General features: G+C 52.5%; 1 protein-coding gene across 1 annotated transcript; it reads left to right on the top strand.

Annotated features, from left to right (window-relative positions):
• The first annotated feature begins 741 nt into the window (after positions 1–741).
• On the top strand, positions 742–18364 carry ROPN1L (rhophilin associated tail protein 1 like). Its single transcript, XM_073887107.1, has 6 exons — positions 742–816; positions 923–1158; positions 5006–5129; positions 6445–6606; positions 14650–14825; positions 18183–18364. The coding sequence occupies exons 2-6, from the start codon at positions 1028–1030 to the stop codon at positions 18244–18246; spliced, it is 657 nt and encodes a 218-aa protein (XP_073743208.1). The 5' UTR covers positions 742–816; positions 923–1027; the 3' UTR covers positions 18247–18364.
• Positions 18365–19666: the final 1302 nt, after the last annotated feature.

The raw sequence follows: 19666 nt of genomic DNA, 5'->3' as shown, positions 1-19666 counted from the left end.
CCTTGTACGCTGCCCTGGATTCACCAGAACGGAGCAGTTCTCCTACCCTTCGACCCAAAGCTACTGCATCAGAAGACGCGGCTTATGTTTTCTAGACCCAATCAGGCTCAACCATTCTGTCTTGCTTAGGAAAACAAGTTAAACAATCTTCCTTGAGCTGAAAACAGCCCACTGTCTAAACTCTTGAGGGGCTCTTATATCGGAAGAACGAGTGGGCAATGAGAACAGCACGTGTGAAGGTCTGGAGACCGGGACGGTTTCCTGCACAGACGGGCTCGTGCAAGAAGAGCGAGGCCTTGGAGGAAGGAGGGCCAGGGTCCTTCCTGCGGGGCGGGGGGGAGTGGGCGGAGCTCGGGGGCGGGGCTCGTGCTACCTGCACCGACCAGCCCCCCTGATTGTAACGGTTTCCTACTGAGGGCGACCGAGTCATCTCGTCGTAAGCTTCACGTAGCCAGAGCAAGGGGAAGTGGGGGGGGGGTCCTTCGTGAATTCGCCCTTCACATTTGGCAGTGGGAAATCGATCAAAAGGTCCTTTTCTAGGTGAAACATTCAGCTCCTGCCGCCCTTAACTGCCGGTTAGTGGCAAAAAGGGGCCGGAGCCTCACTGCGCAAGCGTCGTCTCCCAGGCCCGCGCCGGCCGCAGCCCGGCCTCGGCCCGAGGCGTGTGCGCCTGCGCGGAGCCAAGGGGCGGGGCCGTCAGGCGTCCCGGTTGCTCGGATACCTCCGTGAAACAATTGCTGCCGCTGGCGCTTCCCGGCTGTCGCTAGAAGGGGCAGTGGGCCCTCACTGTCCGAAGAGCCCGAGGAGGAGCGGGTGAGTGTCCCGGCCGGCCGCCCGGACCTCGCGAAGCCAGCCTCTTGGCCCGCCCCCAAGCCCGGCCCGGCCACAGACCCCGGTCCCCCATCCAGGCTCCAAATCCGGGGGAGGCAGGGCGGCCCGGCCCTTCGCCGAGGCTCACGGGCCCGGCCTCCCCCTCCAGGCAGCACACCTTGATTCTTCCCAGCCTGGTCCCGGTCTGCGGAGAGCGATGCCGCTTCCCGATACCATGTTCTGCGCGCAGCAGATCCACATTCCCTCGGAACTGCCGGACATCCTGAAGCAGTTCACCAAGGCTGCGATCCGCACCCAGCCCGCCGACGTGCTGCAGTGGTCCGCGGGGTAAGCGCCTGGGATGGCCGGCCGGCCGGTCCGCGGGACGGCTCGCGCCTCCTGCCCTCACACCTGGAGCACTGCTCCGACGCATTGGTGCTGTCTGCGCCTGAGTATCTATCTAGGAAGCATCACGGTTGATTGACCTTCCCAGGAATTACTGCAAAATGTTCACTTTCCCACAAAGGAATGACACCTCCATTGTTGGAGAGTGGTACTTACTCAGACTAACACTTACAAAGCAATTGCATTGGGCAAAAAGTTTCTGCATTGTGTTATAAAATCAAACTACTACAGTCCCTTTATTTGTAAAATGATTTTAATAAGGAATCTTGTAAGGCTAAATTCCTCATCCTAGAGAATCCTCCCAGGGTTCAGGATCTGGTTGAGTTTATTAGAACCAAAGCGACGGAGGTCATATTGGGGTAATTATTCCAAGGCCGCTAGAAGGTTAAACTTTGCCCAGCTTAGTTCACTGAAGGCAAATGAGCCTTCACTGTTTCTAGCAACAGACATCCTGTTTTCAGGAACAGACATTCATAATTTTAAGGTTACAAAGTTAACAGACTTTAGAACCATTAAAATAAACCCATTACGATTTTTTTTAAGAAAAGTTTTTATTTTTTTATTTGCGAGAGAGTGAGAGAGAGAGAGCCCAAGAGGGGGGAGGGTCAGAGGGAGAAGCAGACTCCCCGCTGAGCAGGGAGCCTGATGCGGGACTCGATCCCGGGACTCCAGGATCATGACCTGAGCCAAAGGCAGTCGCTTAACCGACTGAGCCACCCAGGCGCCCAACTCATTTCATTTTGAAAGGAAAGCTCTTCGTCCCTTTTCAGTAGACAGAGTTAGAAACTCAATTTTATGATCACAAGAACCAGTATAAAATTAAATGTTTTGGGACACCTGGGTGGCTCAGTCAGTTGAGCGTCTGCCTTCGGCTCGGGTCATGATCCCAGGGTCCTGGATCCAGCCCCACATCGGGCTCCCTGCTCAGCAGGGAGCCTGCTTCTCCCTCTCCTGCCTGGCGCTTCCCCTGCTTGTGCACACACACTCTCTGTCAAATAAATAAATAAAATCTTTAAAAAATTAAATGTTTTAGTAACTAGCATGTCAGATTTCACTGACCTATAAACTGTATAACCAAGGTGAATTAGTTTCCTGTGGCAACTATAACAACCACAGAATTTGATGAATTAAAACAACAGGCACGCATTCTCTTTACAGTTCCGGAGGCCAAAAGTCCAAAACCAGTTTCACCTAGTTAAAGTCGAGTTGTCAGGCCTTCTCTCCAGAGGCTCTAGGGAGACTTCAATCCCTTGCTTGTCTTTTCCAGCTTTCGGAGCTGCATTCCTTGTATTCTTTGGCTCATGTTCCCTTCCTCCATCTTTAAGGCCAGTACTGTGGCATCTTCAGGTCTCTCTCTCGCTGCCTCTCTCTTCCAAGGACACTTGTGATTGCATTTAGGACCCATCAGGATAATTCAGGATAATTTTCCCATCTCAGAATCCTCTCTCCCTCTACAAAGTCCCTGACACCATGCAAAATAAGATCCACAGATTCCAGGATTGGGACCTGGGTGTCTCTGGGGCCCTTACTGAACCCACCACACAAGGCTACCTGTTAATCCAGTGCTTTGTCTTGTGACAGACACTTCTGTCAGTTGCTTCTGAAAGATTCTCTCAAGGTTCTTGCCAAAAAAATTACAGCCTCTGTTTTTAACCATCATCCAAGCATCAATAAAAGATGGGACACACAAGAGTTTATTTGTAGTCAACAGGACATTCCAAGATTGAATCATTTTTTTTTCCCTTGGGACATTAAATTTAAAACGTGTAATTGAGCACTTTCTGGATGTTCCATGCACTTAATTTCTCTCAAGAACAATTTTGGGGTTTAGGAGAAAAAGCAAGCTTTATTCACTAAGCAGTGTGTGTGAAATGGGCTCGGATGTGTCCCAGCTGTCAGGAAGGAGAATCTGTTAGGGAGGGATGTTGCTCAGAAGAGGGCAAATTGGTCTTTGAGGTTAAGACAAGGCAAGGGCATTCCGGGAAGAAGAGCAGCATACCAGCAAAGGGACGGTGACAAGAAGAAGAAAAAAAAAAAAGCTAAAGACAAAGCAGAGAACCAGGAATCACAGGGAGGTACCTGCGGTGGAAGACGGCTGGAGGCATTCAGGTAAACCTCTTCACAGAGGAGGCTTTCAGGTGGTGGAGGTGACTCAGCCTCGCTAGTCATGCCGCAGCTAGGTTCTGTCACCGGTGCCTCATGCAGTGTGACTGGAGTGAGAACTGGTCCCCTGCTGAAGGCTGCTTTCTGCTCACACGTGCCTCCAGGGAATTAGCATCAGGGGGCTCGCCCCTAATGCAGGCTTTCTCAGCCTTGGCACTGTTGCCACTTTGGACAGGGTAATTGCTTGGGGGGGTGTATGGGGGGAAGGTGGGGGTGTGGGGGTGTCTGGGTGTAATAGGACCCTTAGCAGCATCCTGACCTGTACCCACTAGAGGCACCATCCATCCCCTCTGGTGACAACCAAAAATGTCTCCAGAAGTTGCCAGTGCCTTCCTGGGGAGGGGGGGTGGGAGAATTGTTGGGGACCACTGCTTTAGACGCTGTGGCTTGATCGTTGAGGGGGAGGAAGGAATAAAGTCCCCGGAATAAGTGAAAACCCTAATTAGGAACAGTATGGCAAAATTATGCCCCCATGCCCCCTCCCTGTCACCTTAGATCTTTCTGTTCACCTTCGTCTCCCACATTGCTGCCCTTGTTTTGACTTTCCCTCAAACTGTTAGGTCAACAAAATATGGATGGGGAGCGAAAAGGGGATGAGGTGTAACATTTCTTTTAGCCTGTCAAGTATCTATTTATCAACAGCTATCTTTGTTACATAATCAGAGATGTTTCTCATTCATACCTTTTACATGATGGCCTGTGGCCCTGGTGGATGATTTACTATGCGTTTTCCTGAGTATATTGTTTCTTTTTTGTTGTGTTAGTCATTGGAGTGGCGAATGACGTGGCTTCAGCAGCCGGCCACCTCTAGCACGCCTGGCACCCTTTCCTGGTCCCCGGCAGCCAGAAGCCGGTGTGTGCCCCCTCCTGACTTGTTGCTCTAAACTGTTCCCATACCCCCCAACCCCCAATATAAGCACTAATATCTGCATCCCGGAAAGGAACAATTAAGGGGAAAAAACACTAAAGAAAATTACTAAAAAAAAAAAATACTAAAGAAAATACCAGGCAGGAAAAGTGAAGGATGGGGGGGGGGAGGTGTGGCATCTGACGTCATGGAGTGGAGTGGTTGGTCCCCAGCAGAGCAGACAGGTGACTTCCCTGATCCAGGACCCTGTAGGGTTGAACAGAGATGGTTGAAGTCAACCCCCTTGGAAAGCAGTAGGGCCAAGTGAAGGGAAGACCAAACACTAACTGTCAAAGTAGAATGACTGGACCATGACCTTGCCCTTGGGTCACTGGGTTCTGAATCTCCCACCTCCTTTGGCAACAGGCCAGGACCCCTCCTAGCGTGTGCTTGATAAGAATAGCACATGTTTCAGGAGCCCCCCGATGGCCTGGTGGCCGAGCAGCATGTCCAACCTGTTGCAGCTTGAGCTCACTGCTCCTAGGAGCCCTATGACAGGGCCTGCCATTGTGGGCTTTGCAGACAGAGAAACTGAGGCATGCAGAGAGGGTTACATTGGGGAGCGGAGTGGAGGAGCCATGACTGCAGCCCCGCCCTCGGACTCTGGTGTCCCTGGAGGTGTCCTGGGCATTGTCACGCTCACGGCTTGTTTAAGAAACCGCGTGAATTCCAGTGTTTTCTGGGTACTGATGAGCCTTCAAAGATGTCTGTTGCTGTTAGGTATTTTTCAGCTTTGTCCAGAGGAGATCCACTTCCTGTCAAGGACAGAATCGAGATGCCCGTGGCCACTCAGAAAACAGACACAGGCCTGACTCAAGGACTCCTGAAAGTTTTGCACAAGCAGGTAGGAGAGGGTCTCTGTTCTCCGTCAGCTTCACAAGATACAGCGTGGCCGCCACCAAGGCACATGGCAGACTCGCCGGCTCAGCTTTGCAAGGCCAGCTTTCCCGGTGCACACCTGCCAGATTTCTTCAGAGGAGGAATCTGCTGTGTTCAGTGGCCTTTTTCTAGTTTAAAGAACCCAAAATAGCTATTCGTGATTAGATGGTAGGCAAATGAAATAGAATTGCTTTTAAATACCAAATTAAAACACTAGATGCTGCTGGACTAAAAGTCTGGAAATTCAACTCCCAAACGGGGGCTATAAGTCTCTTCTTGAAATATGCTTATAAAAATTGTGTACGTGCTTAAGAAATAATCTGCTGCCGCCTTCCTCTGAACGACAGAATGCCCTTTGGCGTCCGGTGTGCAGTGTGGTCCAGAGAGCCTGGGTGGGGACGAGATCCTTCCTGGCACGGCCTTGCCCAAGACCTGAGGGCCGTCCTCACCCGCCCCACCCCCTTGCTTTTAGAGAAACCAGTTAATAGGGAGGGTATCACCCAGTCAGGCTTGGCATTCCTGATGACTGTGTCGTGTTGCTAAAAGTGACATCAGTGGTATAACCTTGATCTTAAAGTGATTTGTCCCCATTATACATTTTGACATACCGTGCTTCTGTGGTACATTGACTTCTGAAAATAGGATTATTCCATGGTTTTCTCTATCTTAGGGGAAAACGAATAACCATTGGAAGGGGTAACTTGGGGAAAAACACGCTAAAATTGCTCAGAAATTTTCACATAGAATGCTATTAGCAGATCACAAGCATTACCAATTTTCACAGATTATTTAAAAAACTGGAAGGAATGAATTTCTTTTCAATTTTAAGGTTTCTTCCATTTAACTGTTAACATGTTTAGCGGGTTGGATCTTCAATGTTTTTATTTTATTTATTGAAGCTTATTTTTTGCTGTGAAGTGCTTCGCACAGACAGAAAGGAATCCTATACCCAGTCTGTGTATGCCCATTTTACTCAGCCGTAACATCATGCCATGTTTGCATCACAGGCCTTTCTCCTTTTGAGAAGTAAAACAGGCCAATATCAGCTTGCTGCCCCCTCCCTGCCCGCGTTCCTCCTGCCGCACACCTTCCCACCCTGCTTTCCCAGGGCTAACCATGTTGTGAGACAGAGTTCATCTTTTCCCTGCATGCGGTTGGGCGCTTGGGATATGTTTAAATATTCATAAGCATTATCTTATTTCACAGGTTTCTAAAACTTAAAAAATATACTTATAGACTTAAAAACTTACAAATTTCATCATACTGTGTTTTCTCTATAGTGTAGCCACAAGCGGTATGTGGAATTAGCAGATCTTGAGCAGAAATGGAAAAATTTGTGCCTGCCAATAGAGAACTTCAGAGCGTTGTTGCAATTGGATCCTTGCGAAGACAAAATGGAGTGGATAAAATTTTTAGCACTTGGATGTAGCATGCTTGGTGGGGTACGTACCTACAAGTAGCATATGAATAATTCTGTGCAATCAGGGGCCTGGCTTAAAAGTAATGTCGGTATTTCAGTAACCGAAAGAAACACTTTCACTACTTTAGTAACTTTGTTTGAGAGAAGCAATTCTTTTTCAAGTGCCTGTTGTATTTTTAGGCTTACATTTTTTTTAAAGATTTTATTTATTTATTTGAGAGAGAGAGAGAGAGAGCAGAAAAGCAGCAGAGGAAGGGGGAAAAGCAGGCTCCCTGCTGAGCAAAGAGCCCAATGCAGGGCTCAATCCCAGGACCCCGGGATCATGACCTGAGCCGAAAGGCAGCTGCTTAGCCAGCTGAGCCACCCAGGCGTCCTGTAGGCTTATAATTATTTTAATTTGCAGAAGTTAAATACTTGGGAATGCTTCAATTTTAAAATAGTTAACAGCAGATAAAATGACAATGCACTTAAGTGTTAGAAGAGAATGCATCGGTGACTTTTTATTGAACTGCACATCATTTGGTAAACAGATACTGTGTTCTCCTCATCTATGGGAAGAGGCGTAAAATTATTTTATATTTGAGTTAAAATATATGATTAGTCGCTAACAGATATGGTGCAACTTTGGCGGTGTTGAAGTATGAACCTTGGGAATGAAGACAGAGATGACCCTCCAGTTCCCAAAGTGAGGGGTCTCTGAACCAAGGAGGGGTGAAAGGGAAGGGCTGGAGTGTGAAGATTTGGCAGGACTTCTTCTTTCTTTCTTTATTTTTTTATGATGTTCAGTTAGCCACTGTATAGCACCTCATTAGTCTCAGATGTAGTGTTCAGTGATTCCTTAGTTGCGTGGAACACCCAGTGCTCTTCACCACACACGCTCTCCTCAGTGCCTATCACCCTGCTACCCCATCCCCCACCCGCCTCCCCTCTGAGACCTCGGAGTCCATAGTCCCTCATGGTTTGTCTCCCCCTCTGAAGTCTCCCCCTTCAGATTTCCCTCCCTTCCCCTATGGCCCTCCGTGCTATTGCTTATGTTCCACATATGATGAAACCATATGATAATTATCTCTCCCTGCTTGACTTACTTCACTTAGCATAATCTTCTCCAGTCCCATCCATGTCGATGCAAATGATGTGTATTCACCCTTTCTGATGGCTGAGTAATATTCCACTGTTATATGGACCACTTCTTCTTTATCCATTCATCTGTTGAAGGACATCTTGGCTCCTTCCACAGTTTGGCTATTGTGGACATGGCTGCTATGAACATTGGGGTGAAGGTGCCTCTTCTTTTCACTACATCTGCATCTTTGGGGTAAATACCCAGTAGTGCAATTGCTGGGTCATAGGGTAGTTGTATTTTTAACATCTTGAGGAACCTCCGTACTGTTTCCCAGAGTGGCTGCACCAACTTGCATTCCCACCAGCAGTGTAGAGGGTTCCCCTTTCTCCACATCCTTGCCAACATTTGTTGTCTCTTGTTTTGTTAATTTTTTTGGCAGGACTTCTTTGGGAATCTGGAAGCTCCCTCTTCAGCTCCAGTGTTTGAGTGTCTGTGTGAGACACCGGGGGCCAGGGAAGGGAGCGTTACCATTTTACATGTGTGAAGAAGGGGCTCCCTCCACTGCAGAGCCGGGCCCTTTTCTCACCCCTACCCCCCCTTTTCTAAAGATTTTATTTATTTGACAGAGAGACACAGCGAGAGAGGGAACACAAGCAGGGGGCGTAGGAGAGGGAGAAGCAGGTTTCCCGCGGAGCAGGGAGCCCGATGCGGGGCTCGATCCCAGGACTCTGGGATCATGACCTGAGCCGAAGGCAGACGCTTAACGACTGAGCCACCTGGGCGCCCCCATCCCCTCCCTCCCGTCTTTGGACCTCAGAGACTGGATAATTCAGTCCTCGCTTCATGGCGCACACTCAGCTCTGATGTTAATTTTTAGAAGTCACTTTGTGTAGGAAACCCCCAGGGACCCTACGTGATCTCGGACACACTGACGTGACTGCCTGCACTCTTCCTCTATGCCATCCCCCTGCCTCCCCAGCCTGAAGCAGCCACCCTCCCAAATCTCCTGCTTCCTGTGGGCCACATACATACCCCAAGAAATACAGTATTTAATTTTCGTGGGTTTTAACTTTATGAAAAGCTAATTCTGTGGTTAGCAATCTTCTGGAACTTGTATTCATTCCCAATTAGATTTCCATCTCCCTCCATCACAGGCTGTTGTAGGTCATTCCTTGCCTCTGCTGTGTAATATCCACTCCGTGAAGAGACCCCTGTTTACTGGTTCTCGTAATGGCCCCAGTGAGAACTGCTGAAACCCCAGTAAAGCCAGGTGCTGGCTGGTTGCTGCATACTGAGTCACCTAAGTGCCCAAAGGCAGTGTTTCCGTCAGCGGTAGAGAGGACTGCTGCCCCGGGCTGATTTGTGCCAGGGACCGTCCTGCAGCAGAGCGGGGCTCAGACATAACCAGGGGCGTGGGGTGTTGGGGTGGGAAGGACAAAGACAGATGTACCTACTGAAGATAGTTTCACGTCGCGTTGTTCATCTGCAACTCTGTGAAAGCAAGATTTTAATACTGTAAAATGAATATCTAATAGTAGAATTAATGTTTATGCTTTGTGCCTTTAACTGTGAAATTTAGATTTTAGCAAGGGTGAAAAAGAATTTTCATATTTTGGGGATCCATCTTTGTAATGTTTACCTCCCCGATCACGAAAAGTAAGCGCAGGATTTAAAACCAAGCCGGAGCAAGAGAGAGGGTTTCTTGTCCATGTGTCGTGTGGGACACTAGGTGGAGACATTTGGTCACCTTCTGGACTGAACACTGGGGAAGGCACGAGAAAGCCTCCGCGCCTCTCCTTTCCTCCTCTACTGTTTGTCACCCTTGCTGGTCAGTGTGGGGTCCGACCTGTCCCCTAGCTGGGCCACCTCGACAGTCGTATCTGCTGTGGGCTGTGGACTCTGAGGCCAGACTGTCCGGGAAGGTCCCCTCTGGTTCACATGTCTGTGTTGTGGGGAGGGTTGGGGGAAGGGTGAGCGGGAGGTGTCGGAAGTGAGGGTGTCGGCTCTGCCGTGGCCTACCCCCCACTCCTGCCTCCAGTGCAGACAGCCCTGGGGCGGCCAGGCGCAGATGGGGAGAAGCCACTGTGTGCCCATGTTGGCCGGGGGAGTTTGGAGGTACACCAAGACAAAGCTGTGACTTGGAGGTGACGAGGTGACAGTTTTGGTGTCGTTTGGCATCTTAGCATTCATCTTTATGCAGTTGTTCCCTGCAGGGCAGGGCGGGGAGGGGCAGAGGGAGAGGGAAAGAATCTCAAGCTGACTTTCCACTGAGCACGGACGCGGGGCTCGATCTCACGACCCTGAGATCACAACCCTGAGCTCATGACCCTGAGATTATGACCTGAGCCAAAATCAAGAGTCGGACGCTGAACTGACTGAGCCACCCAGGTGCCCCTATCTTTATGCTTTTTAAAAAACCTTCAAAAAAGGAGGAAATGGAGAAGTGAAACACGGGATGAGTAATTTACAATGGATCACTACCCATCCCCTTCTCCACGTAGGATTTCTGTTACGTTGGAACCTAGCTGCTCTGTCAACACAATAGGCTCTATTTCTGCTTCCTTCATCCCCGGCCCCTGCATGGCCGGGGGCAGATGCACTCTCCGTGCTCTTAAATTTGTCTTCGCAGTCACTGGTCAGATGCACCCAGCTTAAGGTCTCTACAAAGACTAGAATCTCTGCTTACATTTCAGAGTCGTCTGTGCCCTCCCTCCCTCCCTCCCTTCCTTCCCAAATGTTTGTTGAGCACGGCTTTGTGCCGGGTCCTGTTCTGAGAGCTGAAGATTCGGGAGTGAGCACGGTAAGCAGGCGACCTGACCCCCTGGAGTCGACTGTCCGTCCGCCCTGCCCTGCCCCGGAGCACCGAGCACTGCGCTGCGTATGGTGTTGGGAGCTAGGAATGGGGCGGAGGGGCAGTGGGGCTGCCCTGGGCAGATCGTGCTGTGCAGAGCCTTGCCTGGCTGAAGGGTAACATTTTATGTTGTGGCCTTTATCTTTACATGTCTGCAGCGCCGGCAGTGACCCTAAGCATTCAAGCCGTGGATCAAAATCCTCTGCTTCGTTTTTTAAGCACGAAGATCTTTTTTATTACATAAAAAAACTGAGAAGGAAGTCCCGTATCCCCTCACCCCCCGCCCCCCACTGACTGAGAAATTCCATGATGACAAACCACCAGCCCAACTCTGTGAGGCTCTGAGAAGCACTTTGGACTTTGTTCATCACAAGAACATGTCCCTGTGTGCAGGGGCGAATGCGCACGTGTGCAACACAGTCTTCCGTCCAAACACGTTGCTTATGAACGGGCCTCACGTCTAGAGTTCTCATCATGGGCTGGAACATTTGGAGCCTTTGTCTGTGTTCTCCTTAATCCTCCCAGCACCCCTCTGATTTAGGGCCTGTTCTGGGGACCTCACTGCGGCTCAGTGACTCAGATTAGAAGTGGTTGAGCAGGATTTGAATGCAGACCCTGAGTGGGTGGGGGAAGGGCCCCTCGCTAGAGAAGCTGTAGCCCCAGGTGTGTGCCGCCCACAGGTTGGGACACGGAATGAGACATTTCCTGTCTCAGAGAATAACAACTCCTAAGGATGATCCTTAATATCATTTGCTATCTGAAAATGGTTCTTACCCTGAAAAGCTCTCAATGTCCGCCTCCCAACGGCCCTCGTGTTGGCATTCATAGAGTATCCTCCAAGCACAGCTGTGCTTCCATCCCATCCCAGTGCCTGGGGGCCCGGTGGTAGAGGCAGTGTCCCAGCTCGCTCCCCTCCTGCTTTCCATTCAGCTCCCCCAGCTACGCCGCTAAGCCCATTCTGGGGTGCCATGAACATTCCGTTTACACTGTGGCCACGGAAAAGATACAGCCACCCCCCGTGGGGGGGAGCCTCAAGCCACACACTTGCTTGGTAGCTGCCCCCTGAAGTGGGAAGTCTGTCCTTGGGCCCCCAGCACCAGTCACCCCACTGCTGAGTGTCCCAGCCCCTGGGAGAAGAGAGTTGGGGTGCACTCCGCCCCCATGTCTCTGCTGGCCTGGTCGCTGCTCACACATGGGGGCCCTGCATCCTCCCCTGGATGGTGACACTGGAACGAACTGGCTTCTCTGGAGGACCGCGTCCCAGCCAGGTGGGGGATACCTGTCTCCCACCCTCCCCTGCCACGAGTCCACAAACAGAACCGCGTTTTAGGTGAGAAAAGACCTGGGAGGGTGAGGAAGTAGGTGCAGAGGACCTCCGGCTTTTTAAAAGTGGACTTTGGGGGGCGCCTGGGTGGCTCAGTCGGTTGGGTGACTGCCTTCGGCTCAGGTCGTGATCCCGGGGTCCTGGGGTCAAGCCCCGCATCGGGCTCCCTGCTCGGTGGGGGGCCTGCTTCTCCCTCTCCCACTCCCTCTGTTGCTCCCCCTACTTGTGCTCTCTCGCTCTCTGTCAAATAAATAAAAATAAAATATTTTATAAAAAACAAGAAGTGGAATTTGGGGGTGGGACCCCTGCTTGCAATGCTGAGCTGTCCCTCCTGAGTGCCCTCAAACCACACCTCGGAGCCAGGCCCCCTCTTCTTTTGGACAAAAGGGTCCCCGCAAGATGTGCAGATTGTCACCTCCCGGCGAGCTGGAAGTGCACTGGGGGAGGTGTGAGCTGGCTCTGTGTGTCATCCCAAGAGCAGCTAAGATTCTGAAACAGATACCCCACAGAGCTGGAACCCTCGAGACGCTCAGGAAACAGCAGGTGTCTGCAGGCCTGTTTTCCTCTCACGTCTCCGCCCCAATCTCTCACAGGGCCCAGGCTGAGACGCTTGGCCAAGACCAAATGCAGCTTGGCAGCCCCACCTCCCAGCACAGCTTGTGTCCAGGAGGGCGGGTCGGGGCAGGAGGCTGGAGGAGGGGCACCTGCCCAGGAGGGTCTCCTGGCTGGCGAGCACGTGGCCTCCCTGCCGACAGCCCTTGGGAGCTGAGGAATCTGGGTCCAGGAAGACAGGCTTGCGGCGGCAAAGCCAGGCCAGTTGCTTTAGGAATCCTTTTGGATATACAAATTGCCGCACATCTCATCTCGCACATCTCATCTCGTCGTCAGGAACGTTCGCCCTGCTAACGTCATCGGGCCTTTGCAGAAGGCAGTGACGCTGGGCTCCTTTGATGCATGTTTTCCTTAAATACCTCCGCCTTGGAAGCCTTTGCAGCTCGGTTTCGCAGACCTCATCTGCCTGCTGCTTGCTGCGTGCCAGCCGCCTCCTTCCCCGGCTCCTTCCCGAGGCTCAGTAATGACTCTCTCCCGCTGTGACGGATGGAAAAGCAAAAGCTAACATAACTGCACGTCTCGGAAAAGTTTCAAGGGAGGAACATGGATCATAAAACGTGCAGCTCTGTTTTCACCAAGTCCTCTCAAGGCCGGTGCTGAGAGGAAGGGGCGCGGGCTGTGACCCCGGAGAAAGCACCTGCTGGGCAGACAAGGCCGCTTCTCCCATCGGAGCGTCATTTTGCCCCGGGGTCAGACTAACGCCAGAGCTGCGCCATCCATGCCGGCCTCGTGCCACGGCCACGGCCAGGGGTCCCGGGGAGTGTGGGAAGGGGTTTTCCAGATGAGCCGAGCCCCAGCTGTGGTGATGGGGGGGAGCTCCGGGCTGATCAGGCAGCACCCCCGCCGCCGCCCAGACAGGGCAGCTCCCCCTGAGAGCCAGCCCGGTGCTCTTCGTGGTGCTGGGGTGTGGCGGTCCTGCGGGCTGACCTCGGGCCAGCCACCCAGCCACTCTGGGCCCCTGGACGTCCTTTTAGCCCTTTCCCCCCTCTCCCTGCCGAGGCAGGAGGGATTTTCCCCGATATGACTGTGAGAAGCTGGCCAAGCTCCCGGGGAAGCGCCCTGCCGGCAAATTCGGTGAGGGTGGGAGCAGGTCCATCACCAGTCGAGCCTCCGGAGGAGGCCCATACCCTGGCCACCACCCCGATTGGAGCCCTGGATGACCTAGCTAAGCAGTGCCCAGACTCCCGACCCACAGACACGTCGGGGTAGGAAACAGGGCTCCAGCCATTTGTGCGTCCCTAAGGGTGTCAGGTTTGTTCCCTGCACACTGTCACGGTCCCAGTCAAGCAGGTCTGGGTGTGACTCTCCCCACTTGGGAAGCTTTCCTCTGTGCCTGGCCCACCTGTGTTTTCCTTGCTTTTCCCTCCTAAGTGCAGCCCCCTAAGTGTCGACAGCCTGCTCTCTGCAGGGGCAAAGGGTCCTGACTGGCAGCGTGAGCCCATGAATGAGGTGTAAGTGTTTCCACCGTGGCTGATTGCAAGCATGCAGGCTCTTGTGAGATCACCAGGGATTGGATACCATCCGTCTGCCCTCCTGGCTCGGGGGGGGAGGGTCTGCATGCTCTGAGCATGTGCCTTGTAGGAGTGGGACGGCTTCTCCAGGGGCTGGCTTTCAGGCTGAAAGCCAAGGTGTCCGCCAGGGTAGGTGGGGTGACTGACCCAGACAGAGAGAAGGAGCATGAGCGAGATGCACAGTGTGCAGGGGAGAAAGGTCTGGTACTTTCTGGAACCGAGACAAGACCTGGAGCAAGGCTAACCCTGTGTGGAGCCTGCATGGAGGCTGATCGCAGGTGGGCATCAGGACAGCTCACGAGGCCATCTGTCCTAGAGCCCCGCCCCCCCCATAGGTGGCACTTCCCGTTGGTGACTGATAGCTCCATCCCCGGCTGTGTCACGGCACTGAAGGGGCTGGGGAGTTCTGGGCTGGCTTAGGGCCCAGCTTTAAGGAAACTGACGCTTCCTCATTCCCATTTTAATATAAAATAAAACCTGCGGATTAAAATTCTTTTCAGGCCGCTTGATCAAACCTTTCCTCTTTATTTCTTTGTTTATGGCAAGTGTAAATTCACCTAGTTCTTCATTTCGATTGAGAGCATACTGGCTGGAGAATTTCTGTAAAATATACTCAGGCGCTGATTCTGCTTGTGTCTTATGCTTTCACTGTAGCGATTCCAGGTAATAATTGTCTCCCCCCCCCTGGTTTGTGGTGTTTCTAGTCATTGAACAGTTCGATGAAGCACCTGTGCGAGATCCTCACCGCGGACCCCGAGGGCGGGCCTGCCCGCATCCCGTTTGAGACGTTCTCCTACGTCTACCGATACTTGTCCAAGATGGACTCGGACATCCCTGAAGTGGACACGGAATCCTATCTCGCCACTTTAAAGGACACTGTGTAAGTATGAGCCCTCCCTGGAATTCCCGTGCACGGGCCGCTAGAGAAGGTCCTTCCTCTCTCTCCTCTCAGGTACCTTTGCTCCAGGGCATCCGGCCTTTGCCAGGAGGGAGAGCAGCACACATTGCGCTCCAGATGTCCCCAAGATGTCCCCAAGCCGTGCTAAAGAAAGCTGAACCTCAGGAGGCAGCTTTTCTTCCGCGTGATCCAGGGCAGTGCTGGACTGGGAGTCGGGTTCTCTTTATCCCGTCTCTAAGAAAAGTTCATCCAGAATTGATCTTGATTCTTCAGTCCAGTGTGTCCAATGGTTTAAAATCACAGCATGTCGAAGAGTAAGATAGAAGGCGCATCTCAACAGCCCCGCAGGTGGGGGGTGTGATGTCACGCCTTTGCTCCTTGGATGTTTGTGGGGTGACTCCTGTGCCCCCGTCCTGCTCTTCCTGAGAGCGCACAGACAGGGGACTCTCAGACCCCGCCAGCAGGCAGGGTGGAGGGCCCTGAGAACGGGACGGCAGGCGGGGGGGGGGGGGGGGGGGGGCCCTTGGCTGCTCGTCACCGCCAGGCTCGGGTCCCTCCTGCCCTCCCGCACCGTCCGTGCCTGGGGCGCCAGGGCCAGCCCCCGGGACTCCCTGCTGCCGCCTCGGGCGTCTCTCCTGGGCTCCGCCTCGCCCCTTCCAGCCATGTCCTGGCCTCCCTCCTTCAGAATCCCTGCCCTCCCCCCGCCCGTCTCCCCCTCTTCTGTGTGCCGTCCACTGACTTGCCCTCCTCCTCCCAGGGGACACTCTCTTCGTGCCCCGACACACCCAACAGCCACAGTTCTTGGGGACTCAACCCTCCCCTCTCCAATGTCCCTGCGGGCGCTCACCTTCCCCTCCTCTGCAGCCACGCTCACCGGCCCCTTGCCCTGCGGCCCTGCCCCCCATTTCCAGGGCGCCACCCTTCTCTTTGCTGATTCCTCCAGTACCACCCCCAGCTGCCCACCAGTGGTGAGCCGTAGGAGGGGACTGGCGTCACGCCCCCACCAGACCTGCTGCCCTCCTGAGTCTGACCTGGTCCCCAGCCCAGAGGAGCGGTGCCCCCACTGTGACAACGGAGAAGAGCTTAGAGAGGGAAGCAGGTGGTGGGTTCTGGTTGGAAGGACCCTCCTTCCCCCCCCCCCCCCGCGCCCCAAGGCATGAGACTTCTGCAAAGGTCTGGACAAAGAAGGGCCAGGCTGTAGGGCTGCCCCAGATTTGGGAAGCTAACTGGACATGAGGCGTGGCTGCCAGGCTTCCAGGTCTGCCCTGAAGGGTGCTGCTGCCTCCCAGGATGCGACCTGTGGCGGGGAGGCCTTGTGAGCTGGTGGGCCTGCGGGGTGACCCTGGGGGGTGTCCAGTGAGTGCAGCCGGGGCTGGAGTCCCCCCAGGTGGTGCCGGCTGTGGCAGGGTGAGGAGGGCGCTGGCTGGCGGGGGCGCAGCTGGAGCTCCAGGCTTTGAGGAAGGGGGTGAGCATGAGGAGGAGGAGGAGGAGTGACCCTTGGACAGAGGGCACCAGGAAGGGGGGTGCGGACACGGGTGGCCATCGCCCAGTGTGGCCCGCTGCAGAGCTGTCCCTTACATTGTGACCTTGGCAGTGGTGATTTCAGAGGAGTCGTGGGGGCAGGGGAGCCGACACAGTGCAGGCTCCAGCTCCCCCAGACAACCCTGCAGCCTGGGGGGGGGGGCGCGCGGCGGTGGGCCCCTTGAGGGAGGGGCTGAAGGTAAAGGAGAAGCACACTCAGTTGCCGGGTGGTTGGGGGGTCAGGTGTATAACCTGGTGCCTTGTGCATCCCGACATGGACAGCCCCCTCAGAGCTCACAGGAAAAGCCTGAATGCACCTGGGTACCCCAGTAACCCATTTTGGAGCAGGGCACAGAGTTCGTGAGCTGGGCTTGTCTAAATCTTACAACTTCTGCTCATCCATTGAGAGCAAATCCATCCCAGCAGCAAGCGCCCGGAAGGCACACAGGACGGGGGCAGCGGAGTTTAGTGGGTGAGTGCTGTGGCCGGCTGGCCTGGGTCAGAGCACTCCTCTCCCCACCCGCTCCCCACCCATCTTTGTAGAGGGGCTGACTCGGCCTCTCTCTGCAGTGGGAGGGACTTCTGCCTATTCAGTAATCAATTCACTCAGTCATGCATTCATGCATTCATTGCTCATTTCCAAGAGTGTTTCAGACCCATCCACGCGTCCCTAGTGGAAGGTGCTGGACACTCAGGTACTGATGAGCCGAGGGCATGCATGCAGGGTGACAGGCTGGGCTGGGCAGGCCAACCAGGGGCCCTGGCCGACAGGATGCCCTGGGGGCCTACCCGGAGGTGGCTTTGCAAGGACCAAGCCTGGGAGGCTTGGGAAGCCCCTGGAAGGTTGAAGTGGCCCCTTCCTCTTTCCAGAAGGATCTGGCATGGTGCGTTCATGGCGAGATTTGTTCTGTAGCCATTAGCTGGTACCCGGGGTGAAGAATCAGTTCACAAGGGAAGTCCAAAGAAGATCCCACTTGGTGTTTCTCTTCCATCACTTGGTTAGTGGCTCTTCCTTAACTGGGGAGATACACTGCAGCTGAGCCTCCATTTGCTGTTAGCACAGCTAAGGCAGCAAGCCCACTTTCTCTGGCAGCCTGACGAGAGCTGTCGGGGCCACCGCGGCAGGAAATCGTCACGCCCAGGAGAGCAAGGGGTCAGGGTGACAGGCACCGTCCTCCAGCATTCTGTTCTTCACCTCTAAGCAGCCACAGCGAGAAGCTTGGACACCTGTGATTCCCCTGGGGCTGTGAGAGATGGTTGCTGTTTATGGTAAAATGTGGTTTAGGACCGCTAACTGATGTTTCCCTTTACCTTGAAAATACGAGCCCTCGAGATGGTTCTCCTTTCCCCCACCGACATAGAGAATGAATATTGTTCAGCATTTTTACATCCACGGATGTTGGCAGCAGAAATGTGCTAATGCTCACCATCTCTTAAGAAATAGAAGTATCTATAGATAAAAGAAGAAAAATCGAGGGACATGCAGTTGGCAATGCCAAAGTTTCATAGACTCAAGACCTTTGAGTTTCACTGGACCAACTTTTCCAATAGAAGGATACTTTTATTTCAGTAGTGACTAAAATTGGAGTGGCCAATAAAGAAGAACGTATAGTACTGATTTTTTCATGTAGAAATCAATGCCCATTTTTGTACAAGAAAATATAACGCTTTAGTTTTAGAGGTAAGAATTACTGATTAGAGATCGGAAATCATCTATTTTTCTACGTAAAACCTTTAAATTAGATGGCATTTCATAAGAATTGTGTTGTGTGCTGTGAGAAATGACTAATAAGTGCCTTTATCTGTTTTCCAATCTAGAGAATCTAGAAAGAATGGCATGATAGGACTTTCAGATTTCTTCGTTCTGACGAGGAAAGTTTAGAAAACCTCGAGAAGAAAACTCAGAAGACAGAGGCCATTATTACAGAGAAGAACACTTTTTAATATCAAATAGTGCTTTTTAAAACCTTGGCACCAAATACAGTTTGTCTTTAACCATATAGGTGTGTTATGTGAGTTTTTCTCATAGTGGAAGCCCAGTGTGGTCGGTGTGTCCTGGGATCTACTTAATAATTGCTCTTCACCCTGTTTCCTGGCAGACCCTTACATGGAGAAGATTCGTAGCAAGAAAATCTTTTTGAGTAAAACAATCTATTTGGATGCTACGGGGGGCGGGGGGAATGGGCAGTGTAAAACTGGCTGTTCTTTCTCCTCCTTGGAAACTCCTGACCAGCAGGAATGCTGATGTTTGCTCCCCGGACAACCACACCTAAGACCCCCTAGGAAGAGTGTCTTCTGCTGAAGCTGGATCTGTTCTGGGAACGGTGGGCCTGGGAGCACCGGCTAGCTGGTGGAGCATCATGGCCCCAGGAAACAAAGTAGACTATTTAAGATTTTATTTATTTATTTGAGAGAGAGAGAGCAGGGGGAAGAGCGTAGGCAGAGGGAGAGAGAGTCTCAAGCAGGCTTCGTGCTCAGCACGGAGCCTGATGTGGGGCTTGACCCCACAACCTTGAGATCATGAGATCTGCCGAAGTCAAGGGTCGGACGCTGAACCGACTCAGCCACTCAGGCGCCCCCAAAGTAGACAATTTAGACCAGCACTTGGTCCACAGAACAGAAACGAGCATCCCCGATCCTTTATTTGCTTTCTTTATATAAAGTCTTCAAAATGAAGTGGCAATTAATACACCTTAGATCATTTTTCGGAGAACTTAAAAATGGTTTGGCTTGTTGGTTCTCTATAGATTGGTCGCCATGCTAATTAAAGTTATCCGTGTTCAAAGACTTGTGAAAACCCAAAGTTTGGAGGAAGAATTTGCTTCAGGGAGGAGAGAGCCCCCTCCTGTGTAATCACTACCTGAGAGCCAGGGACACTGCCTCGCCTGGTTCTTTCCCAGGGGACCCTCTGCCTGGCCCAGCTGGAAGGCCAGCCATAAGATGTCACTGAGTCAGCCCTGGAGAGAGCTTATGATGCAGCGTGTCCATCCAGGGGACCAAGGACCTGATGACTTTGGGGCCTGCTTGCTAACAAGTGTCTGTGCATTTGGTAGAATTTGGGGTGAGCCATGCTTTACATTTTAGTGATCTTGTTGGGAGGTTATAGCGGAGGGACATAGAGCCCCTGCGTCCTGTCATCACTGGAGGCCACTGACATTTACCAGAAGAACTTCATCTAGTTGCTAACCGGTCACACTGGCTTAGGTCAAGGAGGTAAACGTGGACGGAGTTTTATGAGATTGAGAATAGGTGAATATGATTATAAATAAATTTGCTAACGTGAACATCTGAACTAAAAAATG

The sequence above is a fragment of the Callorhinus ursinus genome, unplaced genomic scaffold, assembly GCF_003265705.2.
Source record: "Callorhinus ursinus isolate GAN/ISIS: 27379988/994484 unplaced genomic scaffold, GSC_fseal_2.0 scaffold3, whole genome shotgun sequence".
NCBI classification, from domain to species: Eukaryota; Metazoa; Chordata; class Mammalia; order Carnivora; family Otariidae; genus Callorhinus; species Callorhinus ursinus.
The sequence above is the reverse complement of the archived record's forward strand: the minus strand, read 5'-3'. Positions and strand labels throughout refer to the sequence as shown.